Below are 23,100 nucleotides of genomic sequence, written 5' to 3' on the forward strand. Positions count from 1 at the left end.
TTAATATATATATATGCTGTATTAAATAAATATGTAGAGTTTTATTTTTTCAAATTTTTTAATTATAAATAAAATCTCAAATCTTATAATAAATAATAAATGTTTTATTTGATAGTTTTTAAGATATTTGTTATAAATATTATTTTTCTATTTAAAAAAGTAAATAAAAAATGCCTAATTATTAATTTATGTTTATTAATTAATGAATGAATTTCATACATAACGTAATTTTTATTATAAGTTTCAATTACATTCATAAATTATAACATTTTTTTATTTTTTATGGATATATAATTATAGATATAAATATTTTGCAGTTCTTTTTTATTTTCTAATTTAAAAATTAATGTAATAAATTATAACTTTTCTAATATGTCAAATAAATTTTTTATTCTAGCATAATATATTTTTTTTTTATATTAATTTAAACATTTTATTATGTTTATATTGATTTGTATGATATATATCAATTTCACCACAAAATTCATTATGTATATCAATATCAAAATTTTATAAAGTAGAGATAATATTTTTAAATAAATTATTATTTATTTATAGTACATAAAAAATTTTGAAATTCTTGAAAAAGCACATGTCATAACCATATTAATAAAGATGTGTATTAATATTAAATACACATATATGCGATATATTATTTTGTGTTGTCATAGCAACTCAAATTAGTAGAATATAAAAATACAACCAAACACAAAGAAAATTGTTAATTAAATGAATTATTTATTATATCAGTGAATTATTTTTTCATAATAAATGAATACAATAAATACTAAAAGATATTTCATCGTTATAATTATACAATATTTAATACTACTTTTTGATATCTTTGTTAATTCATTTGCTAGCTTCTCTAGATCAAATCCAATCAATTTATTAATTCTCTATGTGTATGTGTTTTTTACTTTTGTAATGTAGTAAGAAAATAAATATATTTATATAAATTGAATTTAATTTTTGTTTTTAAGGGCTCAAGATATATGTATTATTATGACTATCACACTTCTACTAGTTAACTTCTTTTCCACTTACATTTTTCAGGTAATTATTATTAAAAATTATAACAAAATTTAAAAATTAATTTTTAAATAATATTGTAAAAAAGTATATCCTTTTCATATAGATAGGATTAATACAATTATTATATACAAAATTTCGTATAACATTAATATTATGTATTATATATATGGTATTAAGCATTAGTTTACATATATGGGATATTAAACTGCATTGGTCATCACCTTTCAAATATTATTGGACTACAAATTTTCATATACTCTATTCATTACATAGAGGAGGTAAACATATTTTCAATCATATTTTTTAAATACATATATTATTTTTTATAATTTCTTTTATATTTAGTTACATTAAAGTTGCAGTTTTATACTATTATTTCTATAAGAGGGCATCTCTTCGAATCGCAGATCCAAGATTCTATGAAAATTCAACATGGATTCAAAGTCAATTCATTTTTTCATAATTAATATTTATAATTAAATGTTATAATAAAGAAACTAATAAAAAATTTTTATTTGAAATAAATAAAAAAATAAGATAACAAAGAAATTTGATATTTGTTATAGTAAGTATCTTTACTTTGTTCACAAGAAAAATATAATTAAAATAAAATTTGTTTGAATACAATTTTTACTTTACTTTTGTTACTTTAATCTTAATTTTTAAAAAATAATTAAGTGTGATGGATATGCTGTAGATATAACATACAATAGTAATATATATTTTTAAATGTATTTTTTAAAATAATTCACTTTATATACAATATAAAATGTATTGTTATAGTATTCTTTTACAATTATATTGATACTGTACAAAAATAAAATATAAAGTCTTGTACAATTTGTTATAAATACAAATATCAATTTTTAAAATAATAAGAAGCACATGCATATGTAATTCATATTATACAACGTTATATTACATTTAACCATTAAATTATAAGTCATTAAACAAATAAAAATACATCAATAAAATATATCAATAATACAAGTATTATTTATAATATAAATTCTATTTCATAGTATAAAATATTAAGTTTGTACTACTTTACTTTAGTATTTTTAAAGAATATAAATTAATATCACATAAATACACTTAAAGTGTATTACTGACAAAGTAGTAGAAAAATTATCAAATAATTTATTTATTAAGGTATCTCATCATTTTTATCATTATTATTAGAAATAAAAAGAATTGGTATGAAGTTTACAATGTTATTTAACTTAACATTTTACTGTATAAAGGTAAATTTATTATAAATTATTTATCAATCATTTTATGTTTGTATTTTAACTTTAGATGAAGTATTAATAATACTTCTTTGTAAAAAATACAAAGATGTAAAAAATTTATTTTTGCATTTTTATGCAATATTTACAATATTAATATTTTATTTTCAATGCTTTATAATATTTAAGAATTTTTATAAAGCATATCATAAGTAATACATTATATGTGTTACAAATGCGAAACTATTATTTTTTAATTTAATTTCTATAAATAATATCTTTTTATTGAATTTTTATTATTTTTTAGTTTTTTAAATATTCTATACAACTGTTTTGACTGGTGAATTTTTGTTAATTTAATTTTATTATCTTAGGCTCATTTGAATAATAAAACTGTATTATATATAAGACTGTATTATATCATAATTCCAAATATTCTTTCATTTGAAATACAATTTCAAAATATGAAGTTATATTATATTTTTGTGAAAATAAATATATTTCTCTTTTGTAAGATATTTAACAAACTTATACATTCTCTGATTTCAATTTTTACTTTTAGAAAATGTAAAATTCTGATAGTTAAATAAAAGTAAAAATGAAAAATATAAGCTTTATATAGTGGCTAAATAAATTATATATCATAAAATTGGAATACATTGATGTTATATTAAAACTAATTTAAATTAATAACTGACTTGGCTTATTCTTTTGTTCAAATTTGCCTAAATGTTTCATTTTAAACTTAGATTATATAAAAGCTATTAACATTATAATTTAATTGAACTTAATGCTTTCTTCATATAGTATGATTACTATGAAGGAAGAGTAACTTATCTATCAAATGAGGAGGTAAGGCCGTTCGCCTTGTATCATATAAAACTTGCACTTCTGCTGGAATTCTAGAGGGTGGTGCACAACATGCAGGTACACAATTATATTTACAAGCCAATTTTCCTAAATTTGGACATTTTGCGGAAATTTTTGCCCACCATTGAAGAGGACAATAATCAAGTGGTGCAGTAGATTCAGAATGATATTGTACAAGTTCAAGATCTGCTTTTTCTTCTGCAGGCATTCCACTTTTTATTGAACATAAACCTCCAAGTAAAAATTCCATGCCTGAATATAATTAAAATATATATATGTAAATATATATATGTATATATATATATTTGTTAACAATTTAAAAAATTAAAATTATTACATAATTTAAATTTTACCTGATACACGACTTTTTTTATTTAAAGGTTCCTCTTCAACTTTGATGCTTATATTATCACCAGATTCTTCTTGTATTAATTTTGTCAACATTTCTTTTATATCAGTTGCTACTGAATTTTTGTCTTCTTCAGTAGCATATGGTAATTGTTTAAACCTAGTATATACCATATGATATTAATTATATTTCTTTTCACTTAAAATAGAACTTATTTTAGTAATATGTAACTACCTTGGATCTAAAGTAGTTGCAATTTGAAGCAAAAGAGTAACATTATAATCTGCATATCTATCATAAAGCATATCAGATAATGATTCTTTGAAAGATTTTGCTTTCTCACTATCACTTTCTTTTATTTTAAGATGAGAAGATACAAGTTGCCAGAGTAATGGTTTTAATAAAGAAATCAATGGCATTTTCTCTTCACTAAGTGTCATAATAGTAACTTTAAATGGTTCAAGTACATTTACAAGATCCTCTACAATTTTCCATTGATCATTTGTTAAATCAACTACTTCTTGATCAACACCTTCCATGCTCTCCAAAATTGATGTTACAATATTACGACGTAAAACCATTTGTTCAAGCATGTTGTATGTTGATGTCCACACAGGTGGATAATCCATTAACATAGCATTTTCTTCTAGCTACAATTATATTAAATATATTTTAAAATTATAAATATATATATATATATAAATTAATTTAATAATTTAAATAACTTATTAATAATAAAATTTACTTACTTCTAATAATTGTTCTTGCATAGCTAATGCTGCTGATGCAGCTGGATGACTTATAATAGCTCCAATAGCTGCTCTACATTTTGACAATATAGTTGCAACTTCTGGACTTTCAAAGCAAGCTTGAGCACATACTTGTAAGGTATAAAGTAAACAAGGAACTAATGTCAATCCTCGATTTGTTAAAGCATTTAATAATTCTGTTCTAGATGTGGCTACTACTACTGCAGTTATCCTTTCTATTTTCAAATCCCAGTCAAGTAATAAAGAGTCTATTGTATTACCCCATTGAGATTCTTCCCAATCTAAAGGAGCATGAATAGTACTTAACACTTTACATTCTAACACTGGTTCACCAGAGTTTTGATAATATACAGATACAGTAACAAATCGTTCATCAGAATTTGATTTCCATTCTTCAATAGTCAAACCTACTTCACTTGTAATACAAGAAAGAGTTGTTGCTACTGATTCACGAAAAGTATCATATATCTTTGGTATTATTTCTTCTTCTAATTTATTTTTACTTGGAATTTCACAAGGTGAACGTAAAGTAGCAACTAATCTCTGAAAACCTCGTCCTTCCACTACTTCTGGTAGTTGTAAATCCATTATAATAAATTCAGCTATAGCATCTGATACAGTTTTTCCATCAATACTTGATTGATTAATAGAATTATCTTCTGGCATGAGAAAGGCCACATTTTGACTATTACTTCCAATGTTAGAACCACTTTTAATCATAACTCTTAAAGGTTGACCAATTGTGATATCATCTTCAATATTGGATAAACTTACATTTGGATCAGTTACAAATTGAATATCTCCATCTATTTGAACAGTACCATCTGCATTAGTAGTATAAATATGTTGAGTAGAAGTTAAACCTGTTTTCAATAATTTTTTTTGTGCTCTTCTTTCTTTTGTTTCCTGAGAAAGTACTTGTCTGCGTGGAGGATTAGTAGCTTCTAGTTCTAAAAGTTCTTGAGCATGTTTATTTTGTAAATGCATACGTAAATTACTGGTGTTACGATTATATGCAATTTGAGTTTTACATAATATGCAAACGATTTTTACTTTAGTAAGAATATCTCCATCATCTGTAGCTGGAAATCCGAAAAATTTCCAGTAAATACTTCTCATTGACATAGGTACTACTAATTTTTTATAAGTATAAGTATACTTTTCTTCCATCATTTTGGCGAGTACCATTTGCATCTCGCTTTTCGAATCATCTGTTGTTGTAGATTTTCTGTTGTTAGGCAATGTTATTGGTTTATTTTCCATAATTGTAATTCAAAATACATAGGTACCGGTACGTCTTATCTTCTAGATATTAAAATATACATATACAATATTTCTCACAATTGTAATATTTCATAGCGTTTTTTCTCGTCAAAATGGAAAATTTTTGTTGCATAATTTAAAATATATTTGTTTATAAAGATGCATAATCCTTTTTACACGTTCTCGTCTTTTTATGGTTATAAAGGAATAACAAATTTACCGCGAATACTACGATATCTCAAAGCAATGTTTGACGAATTATTTCACAGATATCGAACTTCAATTTCTCGTTTCGAAAAGAACGATGCACGATCGGTTATCGACCACCTCTCGTAACGATGCTATCGACTTTAGTTCACTTACTCAAAGAAATATCGCTACGTAGAGTTCTCTAATCGATTCCATAAAATAGTTAGTTTCAATGAAGCGCCATCTGTATCGATTATTCTTTATTTTGTTCTTCAGATGAAACGTAAAACATTTATATAAAAATTAAAAATTAAAAATAATATTTTTCGCTATTCAGATAATATTGATTATTAAAAACTATAAATAATGTTTTCATTATATCATTAATATTAATATATTAAATATATTATTTTTCGATCGAATGTAAGAACAGTATCTTGCTATATCAAATATTTTGTTATTCTATTAAAATATAATTTATAATATATAATAATAACTAGTAATTTAATTAATAAAAATAAAGGAACTTTTATGAAAACATAAGTGATTACAAAATATTAATATTTAATGAAGTAAATACTTATTTTTGGAAAATTAACCTAAAATTTTATTTGTATTATTCACATCATCATTTTGTAAAAAGTTCAAAATATACTTTTTATTATTTTTATAGCGCGATATATTAATTTTAATTAGAGTTATTTAACCATAAAAAATGTATCTAACTAAAAAAATGAAAATATTTTTATATTTAATATTATGGAGGTTATTTTCTGTCTTCATGGTTCAAACTGCTCATGTACCAGATGAATATTGGCAATCATTAGAAGTTGCTCATCATTTAGCATTTGGATATGGATATCTCACATGGGAGTGGACAATGAAAATTCGTAATTATATTTATCCATTTTTATTATCTATCATGTATAGAATATTGACATTGATATCCTTGGATTATGTAATAATTTTAACAACTGCACCTCGAATTCTTCAAGCAATTTTCAGTGCTTATGGAGAATACAAATTCTATGAGTGGACTAAAAACAAATGGACATTATATAGTTTATGTATAAATTGGTATTGGTATTATTGTGCTACACGTACGTTAATAAATACTATAGAAACTACATGTACTATGATAGCTTTGTCAATATTTCCATGGCATGGTAACAATATTAAAACTGTAAAATATTTATGGATTGTGGGATTCCTATGTATGATTAGACCTACTGCTGTTGTTGTATGGTTGCCATTGTGTTTTTATCATTTATGTACAAATTTACAAAATAAGTGGAAAATAATATATCAATATAGTGTAATATGCATTATTTGTTGCGTAACTTCAATATTATTAGATACTTATTGTTATGGTATTTTAGTCATTTCTCCTTGGGAGTTTTTTCGTATGAATGTAATTCATAAAATTGGAGATTCATATGGTACGCAACATTTGTTATGGTATATTATATGTGGATTACCAGTACTTTTAGGATGTTATTATATTGTGTTTTTATTATGTATTTGGCAAATAATGAAACACCCATCTTTTTTTCATTATCAAGCAGTTTTGTTATTTGTTATATGTTGGACACTTAGTATTTATTCTTTGTTGTCTCATAAAGAATTTCGATTTTTATTACCTCTTTTACCAATGTGTATATATATATGTACTTCTTGTACATTCCATTTGAATATGAAATTTATGAAAACAGCAAGAAAAATTTTTGTAGGATTTTTAATATTATCTAATGTATTACCTGGTTTTTATTTTAATTTAATACATCAACGTGGATCATTAGATGTAATGAATATTCTTCATAAAGAAATTGCTAATAATAAGAATACAAACAACATATTATTTCTAACTCCATGTCATGCTACTCCTCTATATAGTCATTTACATATAAATGTATCTATTAAAATATTAACTTGTGAACCTAATTTAACTAATAACATAAACTATATGGATGAAACAGACATATTTTTTACAAATCCAATGCAATGGTTGGTTGAAAATTATAATACTAATAAAAATATTACTATTCCGAATTATATAATATTGTTTGATAATATTGTACCAAAAATAGATAGATTTTTAAGTCACTATCAATTGTTATCGGAAGTTTTTTATACACATTTTCCACAATCAAATTATGGAAAATATATTCATGTATATAAACATAAATGAATATAAATGAACTTCTTCAGTTTTAAGTTAATAGAATAAGTTATTAGTAGTTATAACAATAGTTATAAGTTATACAATAATAAAAATAATTAAATTTTATATTTTGTCAAATGATAGATTGGATAAAATGTAATAACGAAATATAATAATAGAGAATAAAAATGAAAAGTCGAAGAAAAATCAGACAAATTTTATTAAATCACAATTTGTAAATATAAGAAGTTCCGATAAATAATGATTGTTATTCGATTTTTGATGATAAAAAATTAAATTGATTGAAAAATTAACTTATACCAAATAGTTTTAAATTTTAGAATTTTTATATGTACAATAATATTGATCTACATGTTATTTATATTAATTAAATAAAAATCTTTTATGATATAATATCGTTTTATAATATTAAATATTTAATTATTATATTTAATTATTAAAATATTTAACTATTATATTGTTTATGTGAATATCAGTATAAAGTTATAGAATTAAATAGAATGTTATTTCAATTGGCAAATAATTTATTTTCAATAAATTAAACAAATTAAAAACTAATGGAAATTTCTGATTTTTTTAAAATTAAAAGTATATCATGTCTGATTATTAAAAAATAAAGAGAGAGAGAGAGAGAGAGAGAGAGAGAGAGAGAAATTAAGTTAAATATGAAAAGAAATGAAGAAAAGATGTTATTCATAAGATGTTAAGTCAAAGAATATAGTACAAAAACGCGAATAAAGAAAAGCGGACGTGGTAAAGTAACGCAAAGTAAAGTAAGGTAACTCATGGCTATAATCAAAGGTACAGTAAAATGGTGCAAGTGGGATGGAAGAAAATATAAAGAGGGGACTGACTACATGGAGTCAACGTTCCGAGCGGGTCAGCGACCAGCTCTGTCTTCTTCTCTCTCGACTTCTTCGTATCCTTTCCTCTATCATGATACTCTTCCTTCATAGCTGTTTTTCCATATTAGAAATTTCATTTTATACTTTATTTCATCGATCGAAAGAATTTTAAACGTGTTATCGGAATGTACATATGTTTAATAAATTTCTCCGATTTCGAATAGCATTATAATTTAATATAAGAAACAATTCATTGCGGAAGAAGTATTGTGATTTGTGATGGTTTGAAAGTTACGTATTGCTATGTGTACGAAAGGTATGGATATAATCCTTGTCAGAGAGAAAGTTCTGTACAACGGTGAATCCACTCCCCTTCCTTCTCTATCGTAAAAGAGCATCCAAAATGAATTGTTCATCACAAAATATAAGAAACCTAATACATTGAAATATTTTTAAATAGTGCAAAAAAGACCGATGATTAAAAATATATCAAATTTTATTTTAAATATTTTTTTCTCGTTATAGACTAACGATTATTATTCTTTTTGTTGTATAATTTCATAAAACGACAAATATATAAAATTATTCCTAACTAAATGAAATGTATATACATTGAAATTATAAACATCAGATTAAATTATACCATAATTTTCGCATAATATATTTTACTTCTATCAATTTATTTAAAAAAAATTTTCATGTAATTTTTGTATTTCCAAAATATTTCCATAAATTATAAAAACATTAATTGCTGATATTACTAATTAATAATTCTAAATTTATGTAGATATAATTAAGATCGGATTTGGGATTCAAAAGAAATAAGTATTTGATAGATGTTCCTAACTTAAAAGTTTCCTTTTATATCTTTTATTTTATTTTATTTTTTTTTGCTTTTTTTTTAAAGAATGAATATTAAATAAATAATAATTTTTTATATTATTAAGAAAATTATCAATTTCGATTATTAATTATATGACAAACTTAATCTCGATTATTAATATTTATCATAATTATATTTTATATTTTTTTTCTATATTTTCTATAAATATTTATGATATAAAATATCAATTGTTTTTTATTATTTTTTATTGATTATAATTAATAATTTTTGTAATAACGATTTCGATCATGTATAAATTGTTTATTTTTCTTGATTCTTCCTATTTCAGATAAAAAAAGAATTCGTTAAAAGTCTTAAAACATCAAATGAATGTACAAAACACTTAAAATTTGCATTTATTTTATAATAGCATAGTAGTATAGAGAATCGATATTAGATATAGACACGAAAAGTTCAGAGTCCGATATCATAAACCGGCTTTCCTTCCATCATCAACGCAGACTTTGCTCCTCAAGTGTAGACTTTAGTCTTGCGCAATTCTTGTCATCTATTCAGTTTTCTATATCTGTTCGATTTGCAAAAATTTCATCTTCATTATTTATCACATATTCATTTCATTTGATAGTCATATTTTAAATAAATAAATTAAATTTCTCATCAAATATATATATATATATCTTTCTTTTATCTCACGTACAAGTTCTCAAATTTTATCCAGAAATATAAATAATTCGAAGGTAATGCTGATAAATATTTATGTTGTAAAAAAACAGTTTTAACTCATTATAAATGAACATTGAAATAATAATCGGGATTTGGTTATTGTTTTATAACGCAAAGATTAATAAAAATCTATGTGAATAAATATATATCTATTTTGTAATTTCAATATGGTTAATTTGTTCGCAAAGAAAAGCAAATAACTTATATGTATATAAATATATATAATAAAAATACGAAATTAACATTCTTGTATTTATTTTTGATCTTGGTCCATCATAAACTAACCGACAATGCACTTGTCTTCCTCTTGCTGTCGTTACGCGCTGTCGAGCCCGACCAATCACAGCTAGCGGGCAACAGGTGACCGACCAATCCGGTCTCCTTGCCACGACATCGTTCTTACGTAGTGCTAAGCATTTCGTTTCTACGGATATTCCTATCAAATCCAACGATGATTGCTTTCCCGTTTTCTGCTTCTCTGTCTATAAGTACTTATATAGTTCTTCTTATTCTCTCATTTCCCCACCCCATACAGAGATCGTGCCAACTTGTTGCTTGTTAGCTTTCCTTCATTCTCCTTCGATTCAATGTAAACTATAGATATAATATTACTATTTATATATATATACGAATTTATATACGAATTTTATAATAGATATAACAAATAAATAATTTAAAATTTTAATTTTGCGAAATTTGATATTGAGATTTTTAATTTTTCTATGTAAATAATCAACATGTTTGAAAGAAAATTTCTTAAATGACTTATTATTTTTGAGTTCTCATGTCTAATGAATAAGAATGTATGGACATATATTTTGTTAAAAAGATTTAAGATTAATGGCTTACAATATTATTAAATAGAGAGCAAAAAAATATTAATAATTGATATGTCTTCCATTTTTATAGATAAATAAATCTAATTTAAATCGAACTAAAAAAAGAAAATTAATTTGATTATTATGTAAACAAATTGTATTGAATATTCAATTTATTTTCAGAATATTAAATTATATGCACTTTGTATTTGTATTTGTATTTGTAAAAATCCAGTGTTTTGATGAAAGAGAGAAAGAGAATCTCGACAAATGAAGCAAGATATACATACATGCACGTTATCAAGGCCGTGATCATGTTATGGAGGGAGCACCTCGAATCGAGGGCATAATCGACAATATACGTACCTGTGATCATTTATAGAGGTTCCTTATAACTCAGAAGTGCGCCAGGTAGCCGCCATTTTTGTTTCTTTCGATCACCATCCTTATACCTCTTCGAATCTGCCAACCATATATATTTCTGATCAAAAGGGACGAACATTCTACACTTCGAATGTTTACCTTCTTCGTGGAGAATTCATTCATACACACAATACTATCGTTTTGGATCGGTTCGATGTATCGAATATATCGTTCGATCCGCCATGAAGAAATAAACGTGGAGCTCCAGGTAGAAAATAATCGCGGCCGGGGAAAGAGGGGTGAGCGTACCGCAAGGCGAGTGGAATGTCTGCGCACCTGGCCAGTGCGTCGCTGCTTTGACCTGCCTTTCCCTTCGCCTCTTTAACCTGCACTGTTCCGTTTTCGTCATGGCAACGTGTAGCGATATTCGAATCTAGTATTCTGAAACCAATTTCACAAATCATTGTAAAGAGAATATCCATCAAAGAAGTTTCTCGAATTTAAACATTCAATGTCCGTTATCATCGTGTGAAGTTTCCGCGTTTTTTCAACGTGACTTGTTCGATCCTTGTCTTGTACGTTCGTTCCGTCGATGTTAACTATCCTTGTTGCACGAATATGTACTGAGTTCACCGTGCGGGAAACGAAGCGCACGGGAATGAGCAAGAGGGTCTCTCTAGCCAACGAACGACGGGTTCGATGCGCAGTCGCCAGGTGAGGCAACGACGACGTGTGCGCGCAACGGTTGGGGTTCGCCAGTGTTGCACGAAACCTTGCCACTCGCGACGCGGCGAGTTCGTCGACGGTGAAAGAATCGCGGAAACAAATTTTTATTCACGTTTATTGGGGGGCCGAATTAGTCAAGTTATTATTACGCGATATCTGCGCAAACGTGGCGCGTCGCATATCGCGATATCATCTATCGGCTCGCGAACACGGTTGTCGATTCTTAACCTCAAACAATAAATAAAATAACGATGTCATCGAAAAAGGATACCAAGGATCTGTGAACGTGTTTAACTTTAGTGAAACGTGTAAAGGTTTTATCAGATTGGAAAAGAGCATAACAAGAGGCCTGGAGTTAGTTTTTCAGCCTCGTCCAGGACACGGTTACGTGTCGTACGATCCGTGTCCGTACGGTGTGCTACTTTGATAATAGGGTTCAGGTGTACATTGACCCAGAAGTGAGTAGTGTCCGAGAACGGAACGGATCGCGACGAAAACGAAAGATAAACCCTGGCACGATGCAGACTATGGGCGCTACGAGGGGACCGACTCACCTGGTTGCCCTTTACGTGGCGACGGCCGGTCTCCAGGGTAATGCTCTCGGTTCTGATGAAGAAGAAATCACTCTATTGGTTTATGTGCTTATCGACGTACTACAGAATAAGGTATGTTTTTACAATATATAGAATGATTATTGAAAAAGAAAAAAAAAAAAGATAGGAATGAAAAGAGAAAAGTTGAATTAATTCAAGAATATAAAATAGTATTAAATGATTCACCGATTTGTGTCATTCATTTTCTGCATGCGGTTTTTATGAGCAATATATAATAATTACAATTCTTTGTATGATTTATGACATTCATACAATATAATTCACATATGTTATATTAACTAATTGAAAATCTTGGTTTAAAAAATCGTTCAAATTTTTCGAGGGACTTGAAATATAATTGATAGTTTTCCTTCGCGTTTCTATTTTCGATTCAAAGATAATTATCAATGAACGATTCCAAACAATTAATTAATTATTTCATCGAAGCTAATGACCAAAAATTATCGATACATCATTTAATTTCCACAAAAGTTTCTTTACCGCTGTCAATCTTCGTGTTTGCACTGAAATCGTGCCGCCGTGCCTCTGCATGTCTCCGGCTGCCATTGTTTCTCGAATTATCCGGTGGGGGCGGAGCGTCGCGCCCTCGAAAGGTCGTCCATTACCTCCAGCTTTGCCATCGAGATTATCTGGCGCCATGGATTCCGTTTCTTATTAATTCTCTTATATTATGATAGCGAAACTATACTTCCTATTGAAACGTGATTTTTAATCGATGTTTGATATTAGTTATTTAGATTTACAGTTTTTTAATATCATATAAAACATAAATTTTTATTATCATTAATTTTTTCCTTATGATTGTTTCAATTCAAAAGTACATAAGAATTTTCAAGTGAAAGTAGAAAATATACCAATCTTATAATTTAATATAATTATAAATAAATAAATATAATTGAAAAAATCATTTTAAATTATTTTCAAATTAATTATAGATGTTATAAAGTAATGATCAATAAAATCACCTTGTGATTAAGATGACGATATTTTTTTTTATTATTGTAGATTATAGACAAGAATATTGATTAGAATTCACAAATATGTTAAATATTATTAATATTCAATGTTTTTTTCATTAAACTTGATCGATTGAAATTGGACTTTTACCATAACGAGTTTTTATTAATATTCAAAGTTAAGTAATATTCGATTCATTTTCATTTTAATCGCATTCTTTCGTAAAATATTGAGAAACTTTCATAAATCGATCGTTGTATAGAAAAGTAAATGAAATAATTTTTAATGTTTAATGAATTATTATATTTATTTCGATGAACTTTTGAGTTTCGATTCGATTGTGACAAAATAAAATTTTCTCAGCAGTGAATTTGAGGAATAAGGGAACATCTAACGCTGCAACAGGTGCATCTAGTTTTCTTTATTCTTTGTTGTGAATCGCCTTGCACGAGTGCACCCGAGTTCCAGCTGGACGATCGTTTCCTTTTTCCCCTCAAGTTACATACCTGACTATCTCCAATCGAAACCAATCGAGGATAATGGCCGTCAACGGCCCTTTCGTTTTGCTAAATCTTCATGCAAATCCAACAATTGATATATCTACCTACAAGTAGTAAATATAAGTAGTATGTATAATATTTATGTATATATCTTATGTATATATAATATCTACACACTTATAAGTATTATTATTATTATTATTATTATTATTATAACTATTCGATATTACCTATCAATAAATTTCGTTGTACGAACAATTCGTACAACGAAAAATTTTTTAATTTTAGTATCATTTAGATATCCGATGTATTTTTACATTAATATATTAAATAAAATTAATGATAATGATAATGATTAATATTAATAATATTGTCGATTAATTATCAATTCTGCGCATTCAATAATATTATCAAATGCGATACTACTAGTCGTTAAATGTATATCAGCACCTTTTATATATACATTAAAAAAAAAAACTTTTTTTTTTATAAATTGGAAAACGGTTTTGTAAATTACAACAGCGAAAAAGATTTAGCAAAATTTTATATATTTTAGAATTTGAATTATAGGAATTAAAATTAATATTTAATGTAAGTAAAAAAAAATCAATTTAATCAAAATGTTTGTATCTATACTATCTTAAATAATTTGATTTCATGTAACATTCATAAATTAAATATCAGAGAAAAATTCGTAGAATAGGAAAATCGAAAGTTTCTAGATTCTAGTAACTTCTAACATAGGATTGTGAAAATTTTGCTTTTTGACAGAAATAATAGAGATTGTAAGGTATGAGATATACAGCTTTTTAGAGATTCAAATCTATTCAAAATTAGATTGAATATTTTGATAAATATTACATATGTAAGTAAATATATTCCTGTATCTTTGAATTTTTTATCGTCAGCAAACGCCAAATTGCCTCTCGCTTTCCTTTCGTATATTATAAGCGCAATAACTTCTCTATTCTCTCTTCGGTTTATTTCGCCAAGATCCATGAAATGTTCTTCATCATGTGAAAAGAGAGGACATTGACTTAAACCAGGAAAGAAAGATTGTGCTCGTTAAGATTGAGACACGAAAACACAAGCATCGTGTGGTTTTATTTGAGCAAACAAAACCTCCAAGTTGTGTATAATTCTTGTAATTCTAAGGAATTCATCACGTTGTCCGTTTTTAAAAGCAAAAAGAGTTTTTAAAAGCAAAATATACATTTTATCATAATTTTACATACCACAAAATTAGTCATAGTATGAAACGAATTTTACTAATAAAACTTAATATAGTTATTTCTCTTTTTTTTTTTTTTTTTCATTAAAATGGCAATTAAAATGTTCAATATTATTTGAATGGTTAGGAAATATTCGAAAAACTTTCGTTTTAAGTATTGTCTAATTCTAATTTGATTGCAATCGTAATTCGTTTAAAGAATGCTTGCACAACTCACCTATTGTAATTCGTTTCCGGCGTTTAAAGTCGATCGTCAAGTCGAACTATAATGAGCGACGTTGATTTATAGGCTTAACCTTTGCTGTGTATTTCCTTATTCAATGTTTCAAATGGTTTCTTTTAAATAAAACATGTATCTTTATTTCACTATTATTAATTTTACATGTCATTTCTTTCTACGTCATGTAAAATCATAATACGATTTTGATTGCGTTAACTCATTTTTAATATTTATTCGATTCTGTATATTCGATTTACCAAGAACCACTTCTTTCTTTATTTTTTCTGATTTTCTGGACTTTAGATATTACGCGTACAGTCTATTATTTGCGTCCGTCCCATTCCGGTTCACCATTCTGAAACCTTTTTTCTTTTCCCTCCATAATTTCTCTCCTTCTTTGTGTTGATGTCGTCGGGTTCCAGTCTCGTAAATACCGCTAAGATATAATGTATTCTGTGGGAAAAAGATTCGAGAAGAACTCGAAGGACGTTGAAATCCTTTCCTCCACTATTGTCACTCGACGATAGAAATAATTCTCCCGATTATTCTGTATGATTGGGACTTGCATAAAAATGTGTCACTTACAATATTTAAATATTATAAGTAATGGTAAATGGAAAATAACCGTTTTGTGATAGTGACAATATTCTTTTTGTAAAAAATTTATATCTTAATAGATCGTTATTATTTATTCTTTACTGATAGAAATTCTCTCTAGATCGAGAAAGAATTCGAGAATGGCATTAAAAAAAAGGATTTTTTTTTCCTCATTACTTTGATTGGATCAAAAAATTTTGATACTTTTTGGAAATTGGAATTTCTTGATTATTTTAAACTATAAATAATAACAGTAAAGTAGTCATTAATATTGTTTACAGGATATATATCTTCTATTTGTACATACACAGAAAATTGAAGACCTTCAATGAAGGAATTTCGTGTTTCCTTTGCTTCATTGTTATCCTCAACGAGGACAAGATAGTTTCTGTGAGCAACGCAACTCGTGACTTTTGACCCCCCGCCCCTTTCCCTTCCAAGCAAATATCGTTCTTTTGCTCGTTGACCGTCTCGCATTTGCGCTCTGACTTGTTAGATTTGCAATTTATGAGTTTGCTTCGAATCATGCTTCACGCTTTACTTTGTTGCCACGACAGATATTCAGGGTTATGACACTTTAATGTGCAACTATATTGCCTATTTTCATAATACTTTAATTCGTTTTATCATAAGATTATTCAACCAAGCATGATCGTTACCTGATTGTTACTTATACAATAATATCTAATAAAAAAATCGATTAATCAATGAAAATGAAAAATAACTTAATAATAATTATATTTCTAACTTCATATTATTTGCATATCATTATCCAATACCAATTTCTGTACGGATTCGACAAGGATTAAACAAATCTGAAAGTAATCAAAAACACGAAATCTTTTAATAAAATCAAAAATGTTTGATGAAAAAAATCTTCAAAAAAATCTTCTTAATCTCTATTTCGTGTATAATTGACAACTTGTCTTGAAAGATTCGAATATTTGTAAGCCTTCTTTGAAAACAAATTCTAATCATAGAACGTTATCATTATTCCCTTAATCTCGATTTGCAGGTGTAGAATTCTGTTATCAAAGCTCTATATGCATTTGTACGTTCTACTATATAAATAACTGAAAAAATATCTATTATATAAATAAGTAAAAAAATATTTGTACATTTATATTCAATTATGCATTAAGAATATGAATATTCTTATGGATTATAAATATGTAAATGTCAAAAATTTTTTATTTATATATATGTATGTATATAGCAGTATTATTACGAAATTAAGTTGTGAAGATTATAAATTTTTGCAAGTAAAAATTGTACATATGGTGTAGATATCATTTACAAAATACGATATTATTAAATTTTTTTTTAAAAAAATATGATCAAAATATAATTTTTAATAAAATAGAATTACAACTTGATAAAAATTTGTGATTTTCCATATTTTCTATTTTAAATTATTAAATAAAATTTTATTACGATCTTCGAAAGATACGACTATTTTGCATTTTTTTTAACAAAAATTAATTAATTATTATCATAGAAAAATTTCAAATTTAAATAGGAAATATTTCTGCTCATCGCGATATTTCATGATATTTTTAATATTTATTCAAAATGGCGATTTTATAAAGCTGAATAATTAGTAATTAATATAATTAGCATTTACGTAATAGAATACTAGTTCATCTACGTCGTATACGAGGTTTTATCGACGAAGATAGTCCAAGACGATGGCTTATTCGTTACCAAACTACCTTGATCCGTTAACCCCACATCAAAGAACCTGCCTATTAAGTTTCTTGTACTTACTTTACTTCTTTTTTATGTCTTTCTACTGTGTCGATATGTAGCTACCATGTGACATTTACGAACATATATTTAAATACATAAAATAAAATCTAATAAATGAAACGCTATAAATTTGTGATACATTTTACAAATATTCAAAAGAAATTTGTATATGTTTAATATGTTTATTTGTATCAACTGAAAATTAAAATATATATATATATATATATATTTTTTTTATATATATATTATAGCAATAAGAAAATTTCAGGAAAACATTTTAAATGTTAATAATTATTTAATTTTCATATATATATATTTTCTTACTTATTCTTATTTATTTTCATATTTAAAAATATCTTATGTTGATAAATTATCTCTTATTATATATATATATATATCTCTTAAAAGTACATGTGAATAAATTTTTCAATGTTTCCTTTCCTCAATTGAGAAATTCAATTGAGAAATCGGGTTCAGTGTTCATATTTATTCCGATGAAGAAGTTTTCATTTCTAACCGGTTGATACTTTCTATCCGTATTTGAAATATAGTAAAAGTTTAAACCGCAAATGATTGTTAAATAGAATGTTGAAATTGATGATATATTGATGATCATTATTTTTATATTACTTTTTCCTTTTTTTTCAATGTTTGTTTCATTGTTATTCTTCTGTATGTTATAAATAATTATTTCATAGTATTATTTCTAGTAATTATTAATGATTTGTGGTATAATTATAAAGTTTATTTTTAAACTCAAATAATTTACTGTATTTCAAAATACAATGAGATTTTTACATAAATAGTCGAAGAATTTATTTGCTTAAAAAAAAATTTCTATTTTCATTTTAATTTAATTGTAAATTAATTGAAATATTCGGTTTTTATAATAATTAATTAAATTAATTATTAATTAATTAAAGATATATATCAATGAATATATATTTATCAATGAAATTCGATTCTTTATATAATATTATTGAAAAAATTGTTACAAAACATAATATAAAATGATATAGTAGATGATATGTAATTTACTGAATAATATGATAATATGATATGATAAAATATAATATGATAATAAAATATATACATATTAATTCTTGTTATAATAAATATATTAATTCTTGTGTTAATTAAGTATTAAATTAATCTTTCAAAAAAATTTTTGAGATATAGATATAATACTTTTTATAATTTTTATTTTTTATGAATACTTACTTGATGAACATTCAAGTAGAAGATAATCTTTATATGTTTAATATGAAGGTAATTTAAGATTCATATTTATACTTTAAAAGAAATAAATGAAAAAAATAATACAGTTTATTGCTAATAATATAATTTGTTATGATTATATCGGAAATTTAATAAAGTATTTTTGATTATAAAAGTAAAGATATTAGATAAATATTTGATAAGAAATTTTTGTTATTCGTTTCATTGACATACCCCTTTATACATGCAACCTGTTCGGTTAATAAGTAAGTAATGCATGACACATTGCATAGTAACAGGAGTCTATTGAATATTAGAATTATTGAATTGTATTATTGATAAATTATATAATTTTTATTAAATAGCATAATAAATATTGCTAATAATTTAAATTTAAATATTATATAAAAAAATATATAAATATTATTGAATTTTTTATTCAATAATTTAGTATATTACATAAATATTTAAAATTAAATAATTCATATTTTTTTCAAAGATTTTTAATGAAGAACGAATAAGTAAAAATATATTGTAGAAACTGATTATTTACGAATACAATTTTCATAGGTGCTGGGAAGGCAACAATATATTGTACGACCGATGGTAATGGACGAAAGTTGTACACCTGGAACCGGTAGCGACAATCCGGCAGTTGCCGGAAGTAGCGGAGTCATCAGTGAAGCAGCATTGGCGCATGCTCCAGCGTTAACTGAGAGGACAGTTCGAGAACACGGAATTCCTTTAGAGCAAGCCATTCAACAGGTGACTTTTATTGAAAATTTCTACATGATTTTAAATATATATTATATAAAAATATAATTATATTATATAAAAATAAATAAAAAATATATGTTATTATATATTGTCTATAATTGATAAATGAAAAACTGAAATAATATATATTTTTTATAAAACATATATGAAACATTAAAAAAAAAAATTCATTTTTAATAAAAGTTTGAAGCATGGTGGTCTTCCATGTCGTGCGTGACATCCGGTTCCGCACCACGTTTCGTCGTAGACGGTCAGGCGCCGATGAGACAATGCTTGCATCCAGAGGCATGTAACAAAGACATTGACGTGCCAGAACATTATACTCTCTTTCATGATCTTCGAAAGGAATTTGTTGCCTGTTATTCAACCCATGGAGAACTTTCAACATTTGGGATACAAGAGATGTTGGAATGTATCCTTTTTTAAATTTTATTAAATATTAATTTTTATATTATTTTTATATAAAATGTTTTGCTTATCTTTATCATCTGAAGTATTGAATTTCACAAAAATATTTTTTTAAAAAATTGTATAAAATTATATAAAAATTGTATATTTTATGATTATAATATATATATATATATATATATATATATATATATATATATATATATATATATATATATATTATTTAATATTTACATATGATAATGATATATATAATATCTTATTTTATTAGAAAGAGTTTATTAAATAATTTATTTTTTTAAATGAAAGGTTATACTTTATTTCTTTGTATACAATAACCATTTTGAATTTCAATATCATGTTTAATTTAATTTAATTTTTAATTTAATGTTTAAAATCACTAAAATTTATATAAAAAAATTTCATTAACAGTAAAGTAATATTCTGTTTGATTTTGATCTATTCTTAAGAATATTTCATATTTGTCATTATACTTTAAATGTCATATACATATTTAAATATGTTAAACAATTCTTGATTAAATTGTTATTAGGATGATATTTGTTTAGGATGTTAATATTTTGCCTATATTTTGTAAAAATTGAAAAAGAAAAACAAAATTATATTTATATAATTATATATTTATATATTTATATAATGAAATGTTTTCAAAACTTGAAAATTAAATAAAATATTCACAAGAGATTTTAAACAACTTGAAAAATTTAAGTTTACAAATCGAATTTCGAATTTCAAGATATTTCAAGTGATAAATTTAAGCAATACATACTATACACTTAATATAATTGTTTAATAGTATATGTTTATTTGTATACGTATACTTCTCAGCATGCCTTGCATAAACAGATGTAGGATCGTAATATCAAGTTACTCCCTCTTTCGAAGTATTGAGACATGAAATATTTTAATTTTTGAATATTTAAAAAAGCACTCAAAAAAAAAAACGAAAAACAAAATAATAGCATATTAAAATTTAAATGTTATGAATATTTTAATGATATTTTATTCATAGTTAATTATTGAACTCGATTGGTCGTCATAAGCGCAATTCGTTATACAAAGTCGAAAGTTTAATTTTCGATATCATAAAATTGCCTTAAGGCGACGACTATGGTCGAAACGAGAATTCCAAAGCGTGCAGCCGTTAGGCGGCGCGACAGAAGTCGAATCCAACATATTCGATGAACTTGACGACGAACTAACCGCTGATGCAAAGTCAGTCTGTAAGCGAGTGGAGGGTGTATACGTATCGTGTTAACTGCGTTCCTACCGGTCAGCATATATGTATACGATTATAATAAATTATAATTCAGTTTTTTAACTGTATCTCTTGGTTTAATTTTCGCGAAATAGATTTTTTTGAATAACGTGTGAAAGTGTATAATTATATTTATTGCTTCAATCTATGTATTGTAAAAGTGTATTATAAAAATGAAAACTTTTTTGATAATAGGCGTAACTTACTAAAACATAAATTAAAATTTAAACTTAAGGTATGTTTTTTATTCTTAGTATGTAATATTTGTTGAAGTATTTATTCATAAACTTATAAAAAATCATTTGGTTTTTACATATATTACTTACTTTTTATTTAATAGCAGTTATATTTTAACATATATTTCTTTTTTATAAAATATTATTTATAATCATAAAAGTCATATTGAAGATATTTTCAATTATTTTTCGATATGTCACTTGTATTTTTATATTTGTTTTGAATATGTATGAATAATATAATAATCATATATATATACAATATATTTTATATATTGTTTTTATATTTGAGATTAAAATTAAAAATCTGTTTTTGCATCTAGGTATATATCGGATTAACTTCTTTTTTCATTATATAATTTCTTGTATAATTATTTGCATAAAAGTTATAGACATATTTGTAGATGAGATTTAATCCAAAAAAGGAAAAGTTCTTAATACAAATGAGTATCTATCATGAATCTAATCCAATCTCGCTATTAAATACGAGTAAAGATTATAGTATTATAATCATTTCACGACACTATCTGATCGTGTTGTGTGTACATGTGTCCGTCGTTAATAAAACAGAACCACCTGTGGCTAACGAGACAATATACACAAATATCGATCGATGTTAGTGTCATATCACAATCAATCGACACTTTTTTGATTTGTTTTTATCTATTCCAATCGAAAATTTCTTAAAAATATTTCAATTGAGAATAACAGTTATATAAATTTATCCAGGAATATTATATAACTATTTGAATCATCTTAATCTTTTATTTTATTTCATCTTCATTTGAATCCTTGATAAATAAATTAGAAATAATCTTCTTTTATTTTTTATTATAAAAAATTTTATTAAAATTATTACGGTTGTTTATATTTTTTGTTTGTACTTTGAATTTGATATTAACTTTTTTAAATGAGAGATAAAAAGCGACGGAAACAGATGAAATCAAAATGTACTGTCAATATCAATCGAATGACTTAAGAAAGTCCCAAGAAGTAATCATCGCAGTCTTATCACGCGCAGAACACGGTTTAAAGGTCATGCTCGTAGAGATATTGCTAACAGCCTGACGACCAACTGAGATATGTGGATAATTATGCGCGTAACAAG

General features: G+C 25.3%; 4 protein-coding genes and 1 long non-coding RNA gene across 11 annotated transcripts in view; 3 read left to right on the forward strand and 2 right to left on the reverse strand.

The window, feature by feature from the left end:
• Positions 1–348: 348 nt before the first annotated feature.
• LOC105736006 (transmembrane protein 138) lies at positions 349–1,662 on the forward strand. 3 transcript variants are annotated; one of them, XM_012489099.2, is made up of 4 exons: positions 349–905; positions 984–1,056; positions 1,139–1,313; positions 1,392–1,662. In XM_012489099.2, the coding sequence occupies exons 1-4, from the start codon at positions 772–774 to the stop codon at positions 1,496–1,498; spliced, it is 489 nt and encodes a 162-aa protein (XP_012344553.1). In that variant the 5' UTR covers positions 349–771; the 3' UTR covers positions 1,499–1,662. The 3 variants fall into 3 exon arrangements, with proteins under 3 accessions (XP_012344553.1, XP_012344502.1, XP_012344606.1); XM_012489048.3 differs by having other exon boundaries at positions 544–905; positions 1,381–1,662; XM_012489152.3 differs by having other exon boundaries at positions 544–905; positions 1,398–1,662.
• A 1,082-nt stretch (positions 1,663–2,744) lies between these two features.
• Positions 2,745–5,841, reverse strand: LOC100870294 (E3 SUMO-protein ligase ZBED1). Of its 2 annotated transcripts, XM_086903286.1 has the most exons (5): positions 5,413–5,465; positions 4,233–5,335; positions 3,718–4,133; positions 3,488–3,642; positions 2,745–3,386 (listed from the first exon to the last, which is right to left on the reverse strand). In XM_086903286.1, the coding sequence occupies exons 2-5, from the start codon at positions 5,238–5,240 to the stop codon at positions 3,064–3,066; spliced, it is 1,902 nt and encodes a 633-aa protein (XP_086759412.1). In that variant the 5' UTR covers positions 5,241–5,335; positions 5,413–5,465; the 3' UTR covers positions 2,745–3,063. The 2 variants fall into 2 exon arrangements, with proteins under 2 accessions (XP_086759412.1, XP_003689610.2); XM_003689562.4 differs by having other exon boundaries at positions 4,233–5,841.
• Positions 5,842–5,932: 91 nt separating this feature from the next.
• On the forward strand, positions 5,933–8,280 carry PIG-B (phosphatidylinositol glycan anchor biosynthesis class B). Its single transcript, XM_031918535.2, has one exon. The coding sequence runs from the start codon at positions 6,421–6,423 to the stop codon at positions 7,891–7,893; it is 1,473 nt and encodes a 490-aa protein (XP_031774395.1). The 5' UTR covers positions 5,933–6,420; the 3' UTR covers positions 7,894–8,280.
• A 1,575-nt stretch (positions 8,281–9,855) lies between these two features.
• LOC105737331 (uncharacterized) lies at positions 9,856–13,550 on the reverse strand. Its single transcript, XR_001113129.3, has 5 exons — positions 13,301–13,550; positions 11,640–11,921; positions 11,484–11,579; positions 10,585–10,893; positions 9,856–10,141 (listed from the first exon to the last, which is right to left on the reverse strand). It is a non-coding gene; the product is annotated as an uncharacterized LOC105737331 (long non-coding RNA).
• Positions 11,919–23,100, forward strand: part of LOC100867990 (RNA-binding protein fusilli-like) — a 37,383-nt gene continuing 26,201 nt past the window's right edge. For all 4 annotated transcript variants that reach the window (XR_015290725.1, XM_086903283.1, XM_086903284.1 and 1 more), the window contains exons 1-3: positions 11,919–12,871; positions 19,863–20,057; positions 20,253–20,481. Coding sequence is in view for 3 of the 4 variants with exons in the window: in XM_086903283.1 (XP_086759409.1) it covers positions 12,725–12,871; positions 19,863–20,057; positions 20,253–20,481 (571 nt within the window). In the remaining variant the exon portion in view is untranslated. The remainder of the gene's footprint in view (positions 12,872–19,862; positions 20,058–20,252; positions 20,482–23,100) is intronic.

The sequence above is a fragment of the Apis florea genome, unplaced genomic scaffold (genome assembly GCF_048593485.1).
Source record: "Apis florea isolate Af1SG1 unplaced genomic scaffold, ASM4859348v1 contig_2291_pilon, whole genome shotgun sequence".
Classification (NCBI taxonomy): Eukaryota; Metazoa; Arthropoda; class Insecta; order Hymenoptera; family Apidae; genus Apis; species Apis florea.

Coding starts and splice junctions, on each gene's coding strand:
- LOC105736006 (XM_012489048.3), top strand. CDS start 772: ATGAATACAATAAATACTAAAAGATATTTCATCGTTATAATTATACAA. Junction 906..983: donor AATTTATTAATTCTCTATGT/GTATGTGTTTTT, acceptor TTTGTTTTTAAG/GGCTCAAGATATATGTATTA. Junction 1,057..1,138: donor TTTCCACTTACATTTTTCAG/GTAATTATTATT, acceptor CTTTTCATATAG/ATAGGATTAATACAATTATT.
- LOC100870294 (XM_003689562.4), bottom strand. CDS start 5,516: ATGGAAAATAAACCAATAACATTGCCTAACAACAGAAAATCTACAACA. Junction 4,134..4,232: donor TGCAAGAACAATTATTAGAA/GTAAGTAAATTT, acceptor ATATAATTGTAG/CTAGAAGAAAATGCTATGTT. Junction 3,643..3,717: donor GCAACTACTTTAGATCCAAG/GTAGTTACATAT, acceptor GGTATATACTAG/GTTTAAACAATTACCATATG.
- PIG-B (XM_031918535.2), top strand. CDS start 6,421: ATGTATCTAACTAAAAAAATGAAAATATTTTTATATTTAATATTATGG.